The sequence below is a fragment of the Falco punctatus genome (assembly GCF_963210335.1).
Source record: "Falco punctatus genome assembly, chromosome: 4".
NCBI lineage: Eukaryota > Metazoa > Chordata > Aves > Falconiformes > Falconidae > Falco > Falco punctatus.
Window position 1 is genome coordinate 72,777,105 of NC_137583.1, and position 21,322 is coordinate 72,798,426.

The 21,322-nt window shown below is 38.3% G+C and overlaps 2 protein-coding genes across 3 annotated transcripts in view; both read right to left on the reverse strand.

Moving 5' to 3' along the window:
* The window catches only part of LOC308063411 (macrophage mannose receptor 1-like), a gene marked incomplete at its 3' end in the record, with an annotated part of 35,353 nt that extends 27,157 nt beyond the window's left edge, over nucleotides 1-8,196 (reverse strand). For both annotated transcript variants that reach the window (XM_080386342.1, XM_080386341.1), the window contains exons 1-5: nucleotides 5,999-8,196; nucleotides 4,726-4,899; nucleotides 3,083-3,244; nucleotides 2,045-2,158; nucleotides 811-957 (exon numbers count right to left, since the gene is read on the reverse strand). In XM_080386342.1, coding sequence (XP_080242468.1) covers nucleotides 811-957; nucleotides 2,045-2,158; nucleotides 3,083-3,244; nucleotides 4,726-4,899; nucleotides 5,999-6,059 — 658 coding nt within the window. In that variant the 5' untranslated portion in view covers nucleotides 6,060-8,196. The remainder of the gene's footprint in view (nucleotides 1-810; nucleotides 958-2,044; nucleotides 2,159-3,082; nucleotides 3,245-4,725; nucleotides 4,900-5,998) is intronic.
* Nucleotides 8,197-8,298: 102 nt separating this feature from the next.
* LOC308063410 (macrophage mannose receptor 1-like) overlaps nucleotides 8,299-21,322 on the reverse strand; it is a 38,461-nt gene continuing 25,437 nt past the window's right edge. The window contains 12 exon segments of the mRNA XM_080386340.1: nucleotides 8,299-9,003; nucleotides 9,006-9,149; nucleotides 9,812-9,844; nucleotides 11,925-12,086; nucleotides 12,293-12,409; nucleotides 12,834-12,986; nucleotides 14,842-15,007; nucleotides 15,786-16,018; nucleotides 17,377-17,467; nucleotides 18,708-18,904; nucleotides 19,452-19,566; nucleotides 20,607-20,743. Of these exon segments, the coding sequence (XP_080242466.1) occupies nucleotides 8,981-9,003; nucleotides 9,006-9,149; nucleotides 9,812-9,844; nucleotides 11,925-12,086; nucleotides 12,293-12,409; nucleotides 12,834-12,986; nucleotides 14,842-15,007; nucleotides 15,786-16,018; nucleotides 17,377-17,467; nucleotides 18,708-18,904; nucleotides 19,452-19,566; nucleotides 20,607-20,743 (1,571 nt within the window). The 3' untranslated portion in view covers nucleotides 8,299-8,980.

Genomic DNA, 21,322 nt, shown 5'->3' on the forward strand with positions numbered 1-21,322 from the left:
TCAGATGTGGAAAAGCATGCAATTTGGTAATTGCAGCTCAGTAAACATTGCAAATTAGTGCAGAGCTGGTAGTCTTCATATTGACTCAGTGACCTTTTTATTACTTAGATTTCTAAATATCTTTGAAAGCTTACCTTAAGCTTGCTTTGAAAATAGAATCTTGCATTTCTTTTTAAGGTTAATACTGGAATAAAGGTTCTCTGAAATTATTTCTCAACTTTCTTCAATATAACTACTTTTTAAAAGTAGCTTTTATAACATTCCCAGGTGATAGACTCCAGCAGTTCCCTCATGTATGTGACATGCTCATAGCCATGTTGTGTCATTGAAGCCATAGGTCAGGGTGGCCCATGGATGAAATGCAGCCTGTGCATACTGCTGCTCCTCCTGCTCTGCTCATCTAAACCCAATGCACTGCATAATGTTGTCATCAGAGGATGATTTTTTTCATGGATGTTAGAGTAACTGCACTTGCTCATTTGGAGCAAATGAGAATAAAATTTCTACTGTATTTATGCAAATTTGATTGTTGGCACTAGTTACCATGATAGAGCAACTTCTATCTGTCTTGCAAGAATGAATGATAGAGATGGAACAAAATAATATTCTCCTGTGGATGTTTAATACACAGTGGGAGGACAAAGGCAACATATAAATGTCTGTGTGTGCATGTATAGCTGTGTTTTTCAAGAGTTTCTAATGTCTTGGTTGAAAAATAATGCTGCATACCTTTTACCATGTGCAGATCTTTCACAGACTGCTCTTTCTAGAAGTCAGAGAAAAACCTTTTGTTTTATTTGACTAACCTACCTTTGGGTATAATGTCAGACTTTGAACTGAAGTTTCTCTTTTGGCAAATGTAGCCAAGTCTCTGGTTACATGCTTGATTTTCCCATTTAGCATTCTTTCTGGGATTCATCACTCCACAGATTTTCCCAGGGAGTAGGAAAGGACTTCCTTAGTGTAAGAGAGAAAATAGAATCTCATAGCAAAAATAAAGATGATTAACAAAACCATTACATTATCAGTAGAAACACCAACTTATTCTGATTTCCTCAGTGCTTAATGTGAAGAAGCTCTGCCCTATAGGATAACTGCTGTTGCAGTTTATAGGATGCTGCTTCTAGTCTATGTTTTGCAAGTAAAGTAAAAGCTTTGTTTCAGGATAGTACTGGGAAATTTCTAGTTCTTTTCCTGATATCCTGGTGCTCATAGACAGAGCAGATGAACCTTTGTCCTGTGTAAAAAACTTCTAGACTTCAAGAATATTGAGTTTTAAGTTATATTAACTCCAGTATATGTCAAGATTTTCACAGTTCTGCTTTCCTATAAATTGGCTTTTCTGTATTCTGTTGCAGTGTGCAAAAGCCTCTGTAATCAGGAAAGGAAATTTAATGACACAGAATTTTTGAAGACTTAGAGGAAAGTTTAATTATTGCTTTACCAGTTTGTACCTTTTCCAAAACAGGAGACAGCTTGAAATACTTGTGGCACAAAGCAAGCACAGGACCAAAAAACCAACAAGCAAACAGAAGAGCTCCCTGCCTGTGAGGAGCATCACAAACCCACCTTGTCTCCCTTCCTTGAGGTGGCCCAGTGCAATTTTGCCTACACTGTTGAGGAATTATGAGATGGTTCTGTAAGCCTTTCAATAATATTTAGAATTTCTTCAGATGACATAGTGCCATTATATTCTAAATAGGTTTGCTACCTTTGCAAGATTTTATTTATATTCATACCCTTGGACAGCACATTATGGAAAAAATTCTGATCTCTGATCTGTAGGCTTATATATTACTCCAAATGATACTCTGCTTTCATAAGCAAGATCTCTGTTTAGATAAGAAAATAAAAGAACCTGCTATAGCTGATATCCACACTGAACTTGGTAATTTGAAGTGTAATTCTTAAAATAAAGATCTATATCTTCAGCTATTGTAAATCAGAATGGGCTTTGCTGAAATAAAAGTAGCTAAGGCAGTTTTTATTAGTTGGTCTCTTATCAGAATCCATTCAAAGGTTACCAAATAGATACAGTTCTTACCTGGAGCCCAGTTTAGATATCTGAAAGGACTGCCCCCAGCCCATTGCCATCCACTGTTGAAATTCAGACTGTTCAATCCAATCCAGAATGCAAAACTGAAATTTTTAATTAGCTCTAAATTAGGGGAAAAAAAAGTCAGTTGTATGTCCCTATTCTCATCCTTAGCAAGTTCATGTAAAAGAAATAAAGGCAAAAGCAAGAAATTTATTTTTCTTAGTTTAAACCAGCCAAATTCTAGTACTTTCCACATTATTGAGTTGCACAAAAAAGTAACTTATTTAAATGAATAAATATCAATTTAGCAGAGATCTCAGTTGTTAAAAGGGAAAATTAACATCTTATTTTACTAATTAGAGTTTACTTCTCTCACTTTGTTTCATTACAATATAAGAAATGTAAAAAATACCTTTTGCCATTAAGGAATTGTGCTAAAATGTTTCTGTAACAGATTTCATGGAGTAAATACACCATAAAAGACGAAGACATTGTGCCAATCAGTTACTTCCAGATTTTTTTCTCTTAGTGGTTTCAATGCCCCCTTCACACCATTTATAACCAAACTGGTATCATGATACTTGTTTCTGAAATCCACTGAAGTTATTTGGAATTTATGTGTGCGAATGTACCGATATTAGAACCATCATTGTATGTTCTCCTAGAAAGATTAATAATCCTTGGAACACAGAGGAAAAAGGCAAATCTAAGAACCAGATCATAGCCCTGGTCAGGAATGAGTGCACCAGCATGAAGGCAACTGGAGGAAACCCTCTCCCTGGGACAGCGACAGAAGATGTGGTAGCTCCCACCTGGAGCCCAAAGGTGGGATGGGATCATATTCCCCCCTACAGAGGTTTGGGGCCAAACCTTCATATAAAAACACCAGCTAGTGAAGGGAGTTCAGACCATCTCCCTTTTGGCAGCTATTGAACCACCCCTGACACCCTGTCTTCTTCACTGAGAAAGAAGACAAGGCAGCCAACCTCATCATCTAAAGCTTTGGAACAACATATTTTAAGGTCTTGTTCCCTACTATTTTACCTCCTATATATGCTTGCTCATGAATCTCTATGATGCTTAATAGTTCTGCATTTTGCTGCTGACAGCTTTTTCTTGCTTGGTGCCATGTTAGAGCTGATTCTGAATTTATCTGATAGTGAGTGCCAGTTGAAACATCCTCTGTCCAAAATCTTCCTGTGTCATCTGGAAGAAGAGGTGATGTAGAGCACTGCTGTTAGAGGACTGACATTGCACCAACTAAAAGCAAGTATGTAATGATGCACAGTAATTAAAAATGCACAGTATTAACTGTATGCTATCATCCAGAAAAACTGAAATCAGATTAGGCATCAATTAAAGTGTAAAAAAAGTGTAATTGTTTTGAAATTTAAAACATGACTTTAAATTTCTGGGGTTTTAGAAGGAAGTGAATGGGTTTCCAGCATTTGCTTTTAAATTGTTTTACACAAATCGTAGTACTAAGTAAACCAGACATATCTGTTGATTGAAAAAAGAGATTCCAGGGTAAAGTCAGAGGAAGGTAAGCATGTAGATGAACTATGACCCTGAAGGCTCTTCAGCCCTGTGGGGCAGGAACTCCCTCTTAGCTCATCATCCAGAGAAGCAGCTTTTTAAAAAATAGCAGAACCTTGCCCTTGACAAGCTGAGGAGCTATAAAAGCAGTCTGTGTAGCACCAACAGACAGATCAGCTGCAGTCTTTCTTTGCAGAACAGCTCCCAAAACCTTGTGAAACTGTTGTGTTATTGGGAAGGTGTAGGTGAATGGAGGCAGTGGGTTGATCAGCATTGATAACATGCAGCTGTGGCCTTGCCTCAGCGGCAGTGGGTTGGTTGACATGGATGATGTGCAGCTGTAGCTCATGCTGCTAAGTGGTTAAATAGCTCTGAGGAGTGTGGGAGAGGTGGCTGGATGGAGGAGCAGGGGTGTGGTCTGACCTCTGGAGAAAGGGGAAAAACAGCATGGATAGTAGGATCTTACTAATGGTAAATAAAAACCTTGTTGTGGCCTACTAATTTCTGCTGCAGCAGTTGGTGCCCTGTGTGAGGCTGGCTGAGTTGGACTAGGACAGAAAGGCAGTTGGTGAGAAAAGTGAAACAGTTTGTATACTGAGGTGAAGGGATCCAAATGTAAGTCTGGTACAGAAGACAGAATGAAGATGGGAGAGGAGGATAATTTTAGCAGCAGCATTTTTGTGTAGGCTGCTAACTGGAAACAAGAACAAGATAGGAGATGGATGTTAAGGGGGAAAAAACAGTAGATAGCAGTTTAAGTGAGAATGGACCTACAGGGCATGCCTGAGGAATACAGGACAATGGGAATTTTCTGAAAGGAAGAAACAGGTCTAGATTCATACTGATCATGCCATGCACTGAAGTCACATGAAACAAGATATCAAAGAGCCTCTTCATCTCACTTGTCCACAAAACCGCCTCCAGCAGGTGAGTCTGGCTAGGCTGAACCATACCTGGGGCCACCTTTCCACTTGCTGTAGAGGGAGCACTTGGCTGCTGGGGCTAATGGTCAACCAGATCCATTTCATTTGGGCTACTCTGACAAGGATTGTCATGAGGGTGGGCAGCTGGTAGCTGATAAAGAGCCTGGTACCTCAGTAGATAGCTTGCTGTGTTTCTTGACAAGTTAATAAATAAAATGCAGGACTTACTTATGAGTGGGCAAAATCCATACTGTTTATCAGCATCAAAGTCTGCGGTTGTTGCACACCAGAGCCAGCCATCTGACCTACCAGCATCTGTGCACTCATTGTACTGTTGGCCTTCATATTTGAAAGGGAATACACAGGGCTGTCCATTGGCGTTTCCTTGTAATGTAAAAGTGTCTAGGAGGCAGAAAAGATTATGAGGACATATGAAAATAATCCTAAAATCATAAATCTGAGTTCCTAGAAATGGATCTATCTACCAGTATATTTCTCTAAATTGAGAGGTCACACCATCTATTTTAATTTTAATTTTTCCCCTTGTGCAGCTAGAGATTTTAAATAGAATATAATGTTGTTTTAGTAAAAATTGGGGTTAAAATACTGCTTTTAGAGTTGGATATATATTCCTTGTAGGAAAGTCTAGTTCTGTGATGATAAATTGTGGTTCCTGAAGACAGAAAACTTATAAGTAGATCTCAGACAGAGTTCACTGCATTGTTGTATTCTGTATGGCTCAATAGGTTCGCTTTATCACTCCATCTTCTCATTAATTGTTTGAAGAAAAAGGATAGCTGACCAGAGACAATACAGATCAGACTGTCATGAGCATATTTACTGACTAAAAATGTTAGGTTTCAATTTCACATTTTGCAGTTGCACATTCACCCTCAACTCAGACTCTTTAAGGTTAGCAATGCTTCATCTTTTTAAACTATCACAGTATTACAGGAGCATTCTTTTATCCTGAAATTTCTGAAATACACCTTCAATCTCACATTCATCCAAACACATTCATCTGCTCAGTTCTCTGTACATTGCTGCTTTACCGTTTCTCTCTATAGCTATATCCAATTTGGTCAAACCGGAGGTCAGGAGTCAGGTCTTCCTTCTCATACCTCATGAGCAGAAAAAGAAACTTGCATGAAAACATGGCTCTAAACCCCTTTGATCACTGCATGATGGGTGTGATGGGCAGGGTAAATGGAGATCTCCATGCTTCCTCATCTCTCAGAACCCTTCCACAGAGTGCCATCTGATTTAGTATTTCCACAGAAAGAAATTGCAGTTTACAGATTCTGCTCTTACTACCTCCATTTACCCCTACACCTCTGTTCCTTTATTCTGTGAATCAACAACATATCCAACATACTCTTCAGATCATGTATCAAATCTGATAACAAATACAAAATAATCAATCTATGCATTAAAACTGTAAAGCTGCCCAAGGAAAAACATTATCATAGCTAGCTCAACACAAAGCCAACAAGAAACTTACCCGATGACTGTAATGAGCCATGCATGAGGGAAAGGAAAACTAAGAACTTGGAGAAACTCATTGCAAATGGAACTTGCCTTTCATTCCCCTACTAAAAGTTGGACTGTGAAATTAGTAATGTATAAAATCCTTTTGAGTGAGGATAGTAACAGGTCCTTCTCTGTGTCAAAGCATTGATGGATAAAGCTCTGTACCCTAAATACAGAAATATCCTGTCACATGGTATTTTGAAATAACTGGCGTGCGCATTGCAGACACTTCTCTTTCTGAAAAGCGAGTCGCTTCCAAAACTGAAGTCTCCATCCATGTAACAGGAGGTGGTGACATTTGTCTTTTTTCTGGGACTTTACCAGTATTATATACAGGTCAGTTGTTGGGGTGCTACACAGGACAGATCTCTAAAAAAGCAACTTGAGAACTGGTGACAAGAAACCAGCAGTCAAATATCATCGATTGAAAACTCAGTCTCTGCTTTAACCCTTACATCTCAGAAACGAAGGGAGACAAACCCCCAGTGGTTCAGCACATTGCCATAATGCCACAACTCTACATATCTAGAAGAAAGAGAAAATTTTACAGATCTGCAGTATTCGGTGCTTTATGAATTATTGCTCACTTTAGAGAGCTAAAATTGGTTTTTTCCGCACTGCTACACTGTTTGCTTTGATCACAGTTTGAGACTGGGCTGTTCATAGCTACTTGTCAAAGATCTGAAGGAAAACCTTGATGTCATAGGCTAGTGGTAAGCTTCCCTGTAACAGAGGGAAACTTCTGCCTGGAATACTTTTGTCAAGCAAAAAGGATGTGTTCATCTACGATCTGAGAAATTCCTAATGAGGGCATTCCAGGACAAAGTCAAACATAAGCTAAATTGGAGGAGCTCCTTTGAGCAAACTGCTGATTTGAAAACCTGTATTGGCATGGAGAGTCTTACACAACTATGCTGCAAAGCTGTGTTGGCAAATATTCACATGCAGACAAGTCCTACTGTTCCTTCTTTTTGTTTACATCAGTGAAATTAAAAGAAGTTGTGGTAACGAGATTGAAAAAAAGCGATTAGCGAAATAACCAGTAGTGAGATGTATATAGAAGCTGAACAGGAGGTGTCATATGAGGAGCAACTATCTTTGCCTTCATTTATAAGGTGTTAGGGAAAATTGTTGCAAGTGCTGGCTAAACTTGTTGACTTGGCTGTTAGAAATCACTAAGAGAGAAAAACATTTTCAGAAGAAAGTGGCTGGATTTCAGTAAAAGTAGGAATTTAATAAAATGTTGAATTATAACTTTTCTATTTGCAGGTGACATTCAGGGAGTGCTTAGTGTGAGCAAGGCTTGCAAGAGTAGTCCAAAGTTGTAAAGCTCAGCGATACCACAGACAACAATGGGGTGGGAGAGAAATAGAAGCTGAGTTTACAGAGTGAAACCATATTTCAGATAAATCTGAAATCACAAAATGAAATGTCTCCAACAGAGGGGATCCCAAGGGAAAATACCTGGAGGACACAATTCCTGCCTAGTTTCCTCCTCTGCCCCATGAAGTCCAAACTGGGCTGTAGTCTCGCTTCTGTGTAAATGGGTGCTGGTGAGAATTCAGCTCCCCAAGGCTGCAGAGTGATGGTAGGGGAGATTAGTGCAAACACTGGGGTACGCTTAAAGAACTGAGCACTTCAGAGCTGCCCTTTTCACATGACCAACCAACTTGATGCTGGTTGCAGTCTTTGGGGGGTTGATGTCCTGCATGCTGCATTTCACTTGTGCAATAACCTGCTCTCACAAGTGTGCTAAATTCTTGATTGTATTTACACGAAGAAAACCAGGACTACAGTGCCTAGAAAAGAAACTTTTTTTTTTTTAATTACTATTTCTTTCAAGTTTCCAGCTTGCTCAGTAGACCCTGTGCAGCCTGGGGAGAGCAGGTTATTTGCAGGGGCTATCTGCTAAGCACTCTTCTACATAAGATGTTTAGTGTCTATGTTATAATTGCAGCTCACCTAAATGCTATTTTGAACCGCTTTCCACTGTTTCGCTAGCATCTTAAATTTAGTCTTGCAGATTCTTAGCACAGTATCATCTGCTGCATTCCTTAGTTTTCAGTTCCTTTTTGTCACATTTAAAAATGGAAAGTTGAATTCAAAGTGGCGAGGAGAGAAGTGCTCCTTGTTATTGACAAAAGTTATTGCACAGGCAGGAGCACCTCCCTTCCCCTTTCCTCTTATTTGATTCACAGAGAAGGCTGAAGCTGAAAATTATCCTAATGAAAACTTTATTTATTTCAAAGCACTAAGAAAAAAAAAGAAGAATGCAAGGGTGAGAGTATTTTAATTCATATTAGTGAACATACTACAGTTAATCATATCAGATTGAAAAAAGACCAAAACCCACACTTGAGCTTAATATAATTGCCGGTATAAATTGTATTTTCCATAGCAGAAAACAAAAATGGCAAGCTTTCCTATCCCAAAATTATTGGAGATAATTATATGAAGCACCATTTTATAAGTGTGACAGGTTACACCCATGAGGAACAATAAGCATGCTGGTCTGATGGAGTGAAGTTTGTGGGGCAAAATGAGTTCAAGGCTGCAATAGAGTCGGGCAGATTTTACTTTTTCAGATCTTTGCAGTGTCCACAAAGTCATGGGAATACCATTTAAATAGTAATCACGCTGTACTGGACGTTCATTCTCACTGACTGACTTCTATAGTCCTTTTCCAGTATGTTTATTTTTGACAAGTTGTTTACACCCATGTTTTTGCTAAGCCTCTTGAGAACATCCAGTCAGTTACAAAAGTAAAACATCAATGCATAATTCTAGTTTTATAAAATACACGTGGTACAGAAAAGGGATTTAATTTAAGATTACAGGTATTCTCACTGGAGACTTTTAACAGATACTTCCTTTAACATCAGCAAGAACTTGCTCCTCTGAATTGGTAGATGCTACAGGACCCATTCTCACCAATTCTTCAGTCACTGAGACATCATTTCAGAAGTGTTTCATTGCAGAATCTGTTGATGGTTGGTTTTGTCTTTTTTTCTTGTAGAAATAGATTGACATGCCAGCTCCAAGAAAAGTGAGGATAGCCAAGAAAATGAGTGGCAAAATGAAGACAGGAACATGTGGGTGAGTCTCTTCATTGTTTTCCTTGCCTGAAATGAATGCATATAACTGTGAAAAAATTTAGTACGTTTTTATTCCACACACAATATGAAAAACATGGAGGATGTTCTCTCCTGCCTGGACTTGGAGTCCGTTCAGTGTAAATCTGAGCCCTGAATTGTTGCTTATCTGTAGCCACGTCTCTGTTGCTAAAGCTAGCATGGTTTTAGTGGATCTGGATTACAGTGATATACAATGCATGCAGTGGATGCTTGTAAAAATTTAATGAAAATGCATGTTTTAAATATGGATGTGGGATGGTTTTTATTTGGGAATTAGTTTTGCAATTTTTTTATGTTACATTATTTACAATAATACCTATGGAAAAAAACTTGCATATACACCTATTTGCATATACATCTTTTAACAGCCTGGGTAAAGCTCTCTGTGCCTGCTCTCAAAGCTGGTCACAAATGGGGTCACTAATGAGCTTGTCAGCTCAGGGTTAGCCCAGGAGCAGTCCAGTCAACCAGGAACGTGTGGGTGCTCGTGTGCACGTTAAAGGCACTGTGGAATAACCCTGAGTGATTTATAGCCATGCATTCCAGTAACCGTCAGCAGGACTTGTTCTCTAAAAAGGAGGTGATTTGAGAAAACTCATATGAAGTCCTTGTATTTAGATTTTTGTTAATTTTCTTAGGATAGCTCTTACCTTTTTGCTGTACAGGACTCCCGCTTGGCTCAACTTCAATGAATATCAGAGAGAAATAATTTGAATTAGAATTAGAATTCATAAGTTTGACTGTTTTGCTAAAATTACACTAGAACAAAAATCCCTGAAGTATTACCATCACATTAATGACATATATGTTATAAAAGGCAACATCAGTGAGGTAAAAAACACATTACTAAAGTTTTACCTTCCTACTTAACATTACCAAACAATAATATTCATTCATTTTAAACTTTATATTGGTTTTATGTCTACCAACATTCAAATACTGACTTTTCTACGTTCAATTGAAAATACCTTTTCACATTTTTCCTGAAATACTAGTTTTAATTTACTAAGAACATCAGGTACAAGTCTGGAGATTAATTTCACACAGCAAGTTTTAGAAAGCTCTGGCAGTCCAGCAGGATTTTGCTGTTACAATTAAGTTTAAGATTCTTAAATGTCTTCCCTAGAAAATGCCTTCTGAATCAAGGCTGTAATCTTTGTATTTGCCTATGCGTAAGAAAGAGATAAAGAAAATATATTTATCAAATCTTTTTTGTTGTTGTTGAAGAGGTGCAAAAAATATTTGACACTTAGAAGAATTAAATGTACTGGATGTTCTTATAAAGTAAAAAAAAAACAACAAAAAACCAAAAAAACTCAAAACTATTATGAATCAAGACTCCCTAAATTATGAAGAAAATATTTCTCCTCTTGGCTCTCTTACATTACAGTTTGCCAAGATGTTTGCTACCCAGAGGAGAAGTTATAAAGACAAAATATGAAATGAAATTAAAGCAGGGAAGGTAAAATGAATAGGTACAAAGCAACAGCATCCCCTGCTAAGGCAGGAAACAGTTACATATGAGAGCATCTGATGATTCAATGGGTGGATTTTAGTGCTTCCTTGCTATTTTAGTACTGTTTGAGATGGAATATAATTTGGATGTACGTAGTAAATCCTTAATGGGGATTAACTGTTTTACTGCCACGGGCATGTGCTGATTTTAGCATGGAAATTAACAGCTCATGGGAGATGACTGCTTGTCAGTTACATTTCTGTTTGTTTTTTTTAAATTAAAGACTATGTTTGCAAAATGATTAAACACTAACCCCAAATTTTCAGTTCTTTTATGAAGAACTACTGTGTCTTCTGACGTCTTTAGTATTGAAATTGCATCCTTTCAACTTTTCATCTGAACAAAGGAATCCTAAAAATTGTTTTATATGGGAAATGAGGTTTTCAGCATAGAAGAGAGATGTTCCCCATGATTTACTGGGGACGCTGCACAGTGCGAAAGCTGCAAAATTAAACTTGATCTCACAGCTACTACAAAAGAAAGTACAAAGGTTTAAAGATAGCAACCTACCGTTTTTTAGGTAAGATTGATTTTAACACCTAACTTAAGAGAATGGAATGATAACAATTATAACGTACGTGCCTCCATCCAGGAATACCACATGTGGGCTTTTACCTCTGAAAAATTAGTCTGACATGTACAGTATTGCATGAAATTTTTCAGAAATGCTGATAAAATAGCTCCTGTAATGACTTGAAGTTGTCATTTATTAGGGAAGTGCTCCTTATATTATTGCAACACAAATAGCTGGCCTTTTAGTATCCCTGAGGCATTACTGACTTAAAGGTTGTGGATTCATGCCCAATACTAAGCCAATTTTTTACGCTGGGCAGTAATATAGTTGTTGAGTATAACAAGCCTGAAGAGGAAGCTTGATTATTCACATGTAATTCCTCCTTGCAAGGGTAAATAACTGTTACAGTACTTAGTTTGTGGAAAAGTCTTAAGTTTGCACAACTGTTTGATGGATGCCATACCAATGCCTGTGTTAGTTATTCAAAAATCTTCTGAAATTCTCGTTCCCAACCTAGAGTGCGTACAACATGTTACCATATTCCCATGTGACTGCAAACAGTGGTGTGAAGAGCTTGCAGTCTGCAAAAACAGGCAACTACAAGTGTTTAGAAAAGCAGGATGTGCCAAATGAAACTGTCAGAAATTACTTCCAGACATGTGGTGGAGGGCTGTAATGGTTGCTGGTAAACAGGTCTGCTCTGTCACTAAGGGCTGAGTCACTAAGGACTTACCTTTGGGTTTTTTACAGATAAATCCTTTTTCAGAAGAGCAATCAGTGTTGTCCCAATAACCAGATTGTGCATTCATTTCAACACAGTGATGCTCCTCACTGGACTCTTTCTCCTCCCAGTTGACAAAGTCCAGTACAGCATTATCTAGCCACAACCACTGACCTAAAAAGCAACATACAGATTAAAAAAATACTAAAACATATGTCATGGATATTTAAACTCCTTAGCTCAGCAAATGACTTCAAAAATATGATAGAAACCCATTTTTCAGCAGAAGACCATATCATTTTTTGTAAAAATACAGTTATCCTCAATGTTCTCCTATTAGCAAAGCATTTTTCAATTAAATATTGAAAATAAGACATTACCATCCACATTTTGGTAAAGTCCTATCCAGAAGCCTTCTACTTTATTTCTAAGTGATTGCACTGTATGGATCAGAAAGTCAGATTCATCCATGTTTTCTACTGAAACCAAGGTAGCACCTGAAAGGCATTAGCAAGCAAATAATCATAACTTATGTGAGCAAATACTGGAATGACTCCTTTTTCAAGTCTCTACAAAGAAAAACTTCTGAAAGTATTATGCAAGCTGCTCTGTTGGTTTCCCTATTGCTTCTTGTGGAGGACAGAGACCCGGAGGTGCTTAGTGGCTGTGGTCACCCCCCAACTGCTCCTGGGATGGTACCTCAGAAGCCAGGAGCCGATGGGAGCTACACGCCTGGGAAACAGCCCCTGGGAGGAAGGGCACAAAGTCAATTGTGTCACTTTGTTTGTTGTGCCAGATTTAGAATAGTTTAGTAAGTAAATAAACTATTTCTGATTTTTGTAATTAATGTTTTTACATTTTTGTATGAGTTTTGTATGAACTTTCATACAAATCTTATCAGTTGATGATGCAGACTCTCACCCAACTGAACACACTCAAGGGAGGCCAGTGCCCAGCTTGTCTCGGCTGATGCTTCAAGGTAGTAGCAGTGGCCACGGTAAGGGATCCAAGCTCGGAGTTCATCTTCTTCAGGGCAGTCTCCAGGCAGCTGAGCAGGGTCAGTAGGAGCTATAGCTGAAGAAGCCATATGGTACGAAATTGGTATTGCATTATGAGTAACCTATCAAATAGGGTATGTGTGTAAATAGTATGGGATTTCTCTCACCTAGCCTTAACTATCTGGACCTCTCTCTGTGGTGAAAATTGATTATTGCTTATGAAAAGCCTTTGTCTTTAATTAGGAATAGTTTAACTTGGACAGGGAGCTCAGGGAGCTGGAGAACAACTTTAATGAGCAGTTAGTGTTTGTCCTGAGCCCCCTGAATATGCAAGATATGAGCAGGACCATCCAGGCAATAATATTATGTGCAGCTTTGTCATGACGGTAACGCCACCATGCTCAGGCATCTGGCCAGCATCCCTGGCATGTGTGAACCTTGTGAATCATGACATAGTGGATGCCTGCACTTACACTAAACTTAAAAGTTTACATACATTAGGTATGTAAACTATTTTTGTTTTCCACTGAGTATAAAGGTGGGCAAGCTCTGGCACTGGACCAGAAGCCTTTCCTACGGGTGGATGCACCATGTAGGTATTTTCCCAGTTACCGAGAGACTCCTGGCACCAGTTGCAACTGGGTTTCCCAGCCAAAGTGTGGGCCTGGCTTGCATTAAAGTAGTAACTGGTGATGTATCCTTTTCTTAGTCTCTGTAATGCTTTGCAGTAATGATTTAATGCTTTGCTCTTATTGCTCTTTTATCATATTGTGCATAATAACTAGTACAGTTTCCTTTTATCATATTGCATGCTATTTTCCCTTATTATATTGTAACATAATGAACTACATTTATTCTTATATTTGATTTGGAATTAATTTTTGCTTGGTATCCAGTCAATCAGCAAAACAACCTCTACTGCTGACTGTTCCTGCATTACCCCACCTCGGACAACACAGAGACCCAGGCGACCAAGACTGTGAACATCTTATTTATCCAATCACATTTCTTAGGACAAGAAAACAAATCACATCCTGCAGCATCTAACTGACTTGACAGTACTGTGAGGAAAGCAAACCCTGAGGGATGATATAGATCTCAAATTTGCATTCTCACAGCACAGAAAACTGTTGTAGGCTCAGGAATCATTGATACTACAGCCCCATTTTGTGCAGCTGCCGGGTCTCTGTATGATGTCAGCTTATACAAAAGGAGCCATCATTAGTCTCTGTTTCTGATCGTGTGCACAACTACAATTCACTTCTATTGGTCTGTGGTTCTTGCACTTCACATGCAGACCAAATAGACGGCTGGAAAGTTCAACTTGGAATCCACCTCCAAGCGGCAAAATCTATCTTCAATCTCACATCAGAACAGACTGTATTATGTAGCCTTAAAACCTCAAGGAGGGAAAATGACATAATTCTACAAAATGTACAGGCAAACATGCCTCTACATACCTCTGTACTAAGAGTAAAAGTATCTTTCATGTTCTCAAGGCTCTTACGCTGACATCAGAACTGCTTTAGCTCTACAAATAGTGAATGGGATTGAAACTTGCCTGTTCTGTGTGTGAACTTACGCAGTTGCTGCAGTTCACATAGTGAGTGCACGCTCCCAGTACTTACTTATATTAGACACAATCTCAAGTGCGATTTATGCTCCTCTCAGAGCAAAATACCTCTAAAATAAGAACATTCATCTTATGCAAACAGTTATGACTACCATGAAAACAGTGCAGCCATATCCATTTGCACGAGAGGCTTTCATGTGCCTGAATCCATGTATCATCCGGTAGCAAACCTCCAGATTCTACAGGGAGATAGACAGTATCTTGAAACACACTCATTTGAGGGCTTTAGCCCAAACTAGAATTAAGCAGGCTAATGGAATTAGGAACGTGTCTTCAAAATTGCTATTTATTTGCTTACCATCTGATGTCTTACAAACTGAAAAGTAGCTTTCATTGCAGGGTGCTGTTCTCCAAGTACCATCAAGATCTAGGTAGACACAAGCATTTTTCTCCTTTGGTTCCCCTGCTGCCCATTTTGTGTACCTGGTTTTCCAGTTGTCGGTCCATTTGTAATAGCTGCCAGTCTGGAAACAAAGAAGTTCTGATAATAGAGTCTTTTACATAAAAAATTCTGGCACATAAAAATAGTGTCCTATATTTATCTGAGGTTTTCAGAAAGACCTGTGCTGCTCTGTTTTTTCAAACACTGTACACTGTTCTAGGCAGCATCACTGAGCACGCTGAGTTACACAAGAACTACATATAAAGAGTGTTCCACAGTACATTGCTTTTGGGATGTTTTTTCTGAAGTAACACAACCTTCTACAACATGGCAAGAAACTCAGATGAGTTCACCTTAAGTCATGTAGTAAATCCCATATCAAGAGAAGCCATTACAGAGAATTCATCCCCTCTGCTCTATTTAAACTAAAACTGGGAGCTATTTGGTGAGTAAAGATTACTTGACATTAAAGAGTCAAAATAATCCTAAAATGTATCTCTAATACTTCTAATAGCTTTTATTAATATATTAATAGTTATAAGTAGCCCCCTCTATAGTGGACTTTCAGAACAGCTAACAGTTGCTTCATGATAGTTGCACATCCTGGCTTGTGACTCTCAGTATGCACCTTTATTTCTTTTACTGTTTCTAGAGCTTTCTACTTTGATCTATTACTTCCTTCTTAACCCTTTCTGTGACTCTACTCCATTTGGTGCATGAAAGTCTTTGAGCAACTCTAACAGGACCACTAGAAATCTATGCATATACACAGCAAAGCCATTGAGTGCGCGGTTGTTTCAGCACTGGTATAAACTGGGCATCCAGCAGGTCTATAAAGAGGAGGAGATCTCAGCACTTACCATATTGCTGTTAAGACCGATCCATACGGGTTTTCCATATTTCAACATCTGGATCCACAGAAATGAATGGATGTAGGCATCTGAAATGCTGGCAAGTTCTGCGGATTGGTTTTGACAATTTTTTCTGGCCTCTTCCCATTGCATTTCGGACAAGGTGATTGAATAGCTACTGTCATCATAACAGGCAAAGCCAGAGGATGGATTTGTTGTTGGTACTTCAGACTGCATGGTAACTATGGAGGAAAAACTGAATGTATGAATTAAAAACATACCACTCATCTCTAGCATGGAAGCTATAAAAAATAGGTCAAAAGGCCCAGTATTAACAATAAGTAAAACTCCTTATTTAAGCTCATGAATAATGAGAAAAAAAACCAAACCAAAATGAAACAAAAACCAAAACAAACCAAAAAAGGTCAAAACAAACTTGTAAAACATGAACCAAGTTTGTTAATGCAAAAAGCCAAACAAAATCCCTGATGCCCTGAAGGAGAGAGCGTACTTGCTAGAGTCCTGACTAATGCAGATTAAGACTCATAAATTGGATATTTGAGTTCCTGTGCTTTAAGATATTTTGAAATCTGGATATCTGACTATACGCTTATTTCAGATCACTGGTGGAGAGGACTTAGGGACAGATGTTTAAGGCATTTCCTGTTGTACCCTGTTGTCATAACTTCAGACGGATACTCGATGTTAATCCATCACCCCTCGCTGTTGACTCAAGGTCATCAGCCTGTCTGTAAGGGCTGCCTGACCATTGCCTGCATATTTGAGTCAGGCAGTATATATTTCCACCCTTGAGATTGTAAATTTATTCAGAAGAGCTGTAACTGGAATTAAACAAACTAAAAATACCTCCCTAAAACTATATGTTGTTCAGGGAGAGGGGGTTCTTACAAGCAAGTTAGCCATGTTGAGAGTGAACAGGCTGCAGGAGCTGACTGAAGTGGGGAGGGGGGATAGTTTTTACTAATGCTGTAATAAAGGTGAGGCAAAACTGTTTTGTTATCTGTGCTTTGCCTTCTCTATTCCTTTTATATGGCTGGGCAGCAGGGATTTGCATAATTACAGTTCTACAGCAGGAAAGTCAACATTCATTACTCATTCTGGTGTAAAAAAAAATAAATCTATATTCTTCTACAATAAAGACACAGCCAAGAGGCTGTACATTTTAATAGACATCATATGGCATTCAGTACAAATGTTAGAAAAGGATTAAATACTCTGGTCAGAGACAGCCAGGAGTACAGGAACACCACTGCAAAAGCATGGTTTTACATTGCATTTCAAAAGGATGCCTAAAAGCCTCATATTTCACTGAGAATAAATCCATTTCCATATGTTATTCTCTAGTATTATTCATTATTTATGTACACCCCCACGGTTAAGATAGTGGTTCCTCTTCAGCAATTTCTGCGGAACAAATTGTACTTTAAAAATAGTACAGCCTTAAGACTGGTGGAGCTCTGAAAACCTGAGAGATTCAGAATGAGACTCAAAGCTGAAAGAAGTCACATCAGTTTATATATTCAGCTTATCTAACTGAGATAATTTTTCTGTTTAGGAGTCTGGGTTAAACAAAACTCACGTGAATTCATCTGGCATATATAGCCTCTCTTGTTATCACAGCTATCATCTCTCCATTTCCCATCTGACTTCACGACGAAGACACAATCTGTCTGAAGGAAAGGGGAAAATACACAGTCACTACAAATGGCAATCGGGAGGTGGCCAACTGAGGCTCCTATACTCCTAATGACAGCCTGATGGCAGACAGGAGAGAGGTAAGGGAGATGAGGAGCTCATTGACCACCTATGTAATTAGTTCAGATTTGCTAGGTTTCTGCCAGACAGCTTGACCTAGTATTTATTAGTGACCCCTTAAATTTGAACCAGGCTTCCACTGGTGCCAGTCAAGGTCTGAAAGAAAGGTCTATAACAAATAATCCTACCAGGTTTATTAAGAATCCTTTGTTGACTACAAAAATGACTAGGGTACCTATAATATGTCTTCTCAGTTCTGATTTACAGTTATGTAGAACTGCTTCAAAACATTTCCAATAATGAGTAAAACAATATAAGGACTATTATTAAAAGCACTAGTCTGGATATGTCTTAACTCAGGCAGACTGTCTTGCAGAAAGCAGGTGCTCTTTACCAGTTGTTTGTAGTCATTATCAAGTTATCACTATCAGATATCTTCAGTAACAACGAAATTTTCCCTTTACTTCCTTACAGTTAATTGCTTGCAGATTTCCTTGATAGTTCCCCTGATTTCAAGACTGGCCATGACCGTCTTGCAGCATTTCACTTGAGTTTCTCTCTTATGGTGATTTAAACAAGTTTTAGTCATAAGCAAGTTGACTGATGGTGGATGTTAAAAATCTCCAATGAGTAGCTGCCTATAATTTCTTCAGAAACTACATGTTTACCTCCTTTGGAAAAGAGAATGAATTTCAGCAAAGGGATAGCCCTTTTACTGAATACATCCTTTTGTACCATCAGAAACTAGTAAAGCAGCGTGGGAACACATTAGGCAGGAACAGGATATATACATAGACAAATCAATGTTGCACCAACAACCTTAATTTTGGTTTATCATGATTTTTCTATGTTTGGTGTTGGAACTGTAATGTTAGTGGTAATGCAGTTTGTGGGGGAACTGGTGTAATACGTGCCTCTCTGGACTTGTTTTATAGAACAGGTATTTGCAATAGGTCAAATGGAAAGCACAAGGTCCCTCTTCTTCAGAACCTCTGCCAAACATTTTTGGTGTATTTGAAATTGTTATCAGGTGATTTGCTAAGCTCCATTCTGCTTTAAAAGGACTTGCAGCATCTTGTTATTGCTGCTGTAACTTCCCTTTTAGGAAAGTCATCCAGCTGCCTAAGACATACAGGTTACTTAAATTTCCTATACCTCCACAGTGATGTCTGTCAACAATGCATAGTCATAAAAGTCAAAGTAGCTTTGTTTCTGTTCTGGTGCACCATTAGCCCAGTTGGTGTAGGAAACGGTGCTTCCATCTGTCCAATGAAATGTGGACTCTTTGTTGATATCATTCATCCCAATCCAAACATTAGCCATGGCATCCTTTAAATGATAGAAGAGGAATGCTGGAAGGAAGCAAAGATTTGTCATTAAGGAAAGCTCATAATGACTTACCCAAAACAGGAAAAATATGCAAAACCCCAGAACTGGGGCCATATTAAAAGAGTAACATTTCTCACTGCAGAGCCCATCTGTCTGTAACTAGATGTTTAGATAAGCATCTGTAGAAACATATGTTACACAAGCGTTAAAGTTGAAAAAATAGCCAGAAAGAAAGCCCTGGAGCAAATTGGAAAATGTCCCTTTCCCCGTTGTGCATGCACATGTAGTGTTCCAGCAAATCATGCCTGCCGGTTTGAGGGATCTGTGTAACCGCACTCAAATCATACTGGAAGTTTCATGAAAACTGAGCAACTGAAGGAATGAGAAATGCAGCATTTCTTATATGAAATCTTTTAGCTATTTTTTTCACACTTTGGGGTTAAAATGATGCATAAACTGACCTGGCTAATAAGCAATTTTTAGCAGATAATCCCATAATCTATTTTGGAGAGCTTTTTTTTTTGGTGAGAAATTAATACTTTTTTCTTTCAATAGAGCCCATCTACGTACCTTGCACTTGTTCATTCGGTATGGCAGCCAGGTTTCCTCCCAGACTAATACAAACATCTCGTGCAGCATGCCACGTGAGCTTTAATGTTATATTTGAAGCAAATATTTTGAAACACTGCAAAAAAAAAGCAAGCACTTCATTCAAACTAGCAAAGACAGGCACTGTTGTATGTGACTAATATCAATTAGCTCTAGAATGTACATTTCTCCAGTGTCATAAATCAGGGCTAGAAGAAACAACAGAGCTGAGAAGCAGATACTTAGCCCCACTCATTGCACAAGATGTAACCCAGGAGTCTAGTACCAACGGAACTGATTGTAATGATGTCAAATACATAATCCCTTTTCACATTTTTATCTGCCTGCTTCCTGTAATAACAGAGGGATCATATAAAACCAAGAAAATGCATCTCTGGATGACACAGCTGCAGGGAATTATCTCTGCTATGCCTTGTCCTGTTTCCAATAACTGTGGTTACAACTGTTCATCCTGGCAAACAGTGTGAAATACCCTTTGACACATTCACCTAACGTTCTGAGGATGCAATAGTAGCAAAGTGTATATAAAGTAGATAAAAGAACCTTTGGCAAATGGAGCTTCAACTCAAATTGGTACATATTCTTCCATTACAGCAATGAGGACTTCCAGACCTTGTCTGAATGTAAAACTGTACTCAAAACAATGGTAGTTTGGCAGCATCTTTGTGAACTCAGATCTTTGGGAACCCTGTACAAGCCAAAGGGATTTCTCAAACACATTCTCTCTTAAGTCATTCCACCTGAAGGGCTTTTTTTTTTTTCATTACAACTGACCATTACAAATTTCAGTTTCTAACAGAAATATATAAAACAGGTGAGGAGGAGAAGGGGTTTTCTTAAATAGTAATGTTGTATTCTAAGCCTGCATAAACTGTGTTCTCTTAAATTTATTCAGCATACATCTGCTTTTACTGTATTTCTCTGTTAAGTTAAATGCCTATAGTCACCTTCAAAAAAGCCCAGCCATCCAGCCAGCACGTTCTGACTGGATAATTACTGTTCAAATTTATTTAATAATCCTAAAAACCATAAATTTTTTTGCAGTTGGTTGTTGGTTGTTGGTTTTTTTCGTTTCCACTGCTTTACACAATTTATTTAAGTTATTTGTCGACATACCTTGTTGTTAAAGAAAAACCAACTCTCTGGGCATCCTCCAGGAGTCAATGGAGAAGCAAATGTTGAATTAGTTGTACTGTTATGTTTTTCACATACAAATTTATTAGAGGAACCACAGTTTACATCATTCCACAAACCTAAAAATAATTAGATTGAATAAGTCAAGATATTATACACTTTGTTACAATAATTTATCATATCTTATTTTGAGTTGGAAAGATATTTTTACTAATCTCTATTGTTCAGACCATAAAAGAAGCATGCATTACATTTATGCACTCAACTATTTTTTACAAAAAGTGGATTTTTATAGACTTTAGCTGCTCAGCACTGTTAGTTACTGGGCTACCACCTAGCAATTGAAAAAGAATAAAGGACTGGGAAGAAAGGGACAGTGACTCAGAAGAAATGTGGTGGTCATCAGTTAACTTCAGTCTACTTTCTCCATCTTCCCCACCCCTATCCATCAAAAAGCCTGAGTAGCTGAATTACAGGAGAAAGGGTAAAAAAAAAAAACTTTTTTTTTTTTTTTTTTTTTTTAGTAGAACACAATGTTCTTTATATTCCAGGCTGCAGCTTGATCTGCAGGCAAAGTAACAATGGCAGCTTTGAATGAGCCAGTTGAAGCTCTAATAGTAGCTCAGCTGTAGCCCCTTGTGCTTAATGTGAACTGCCTGACCCTTCTGCTGCTCGTCCAGGGCTCTCCACAGTGTATG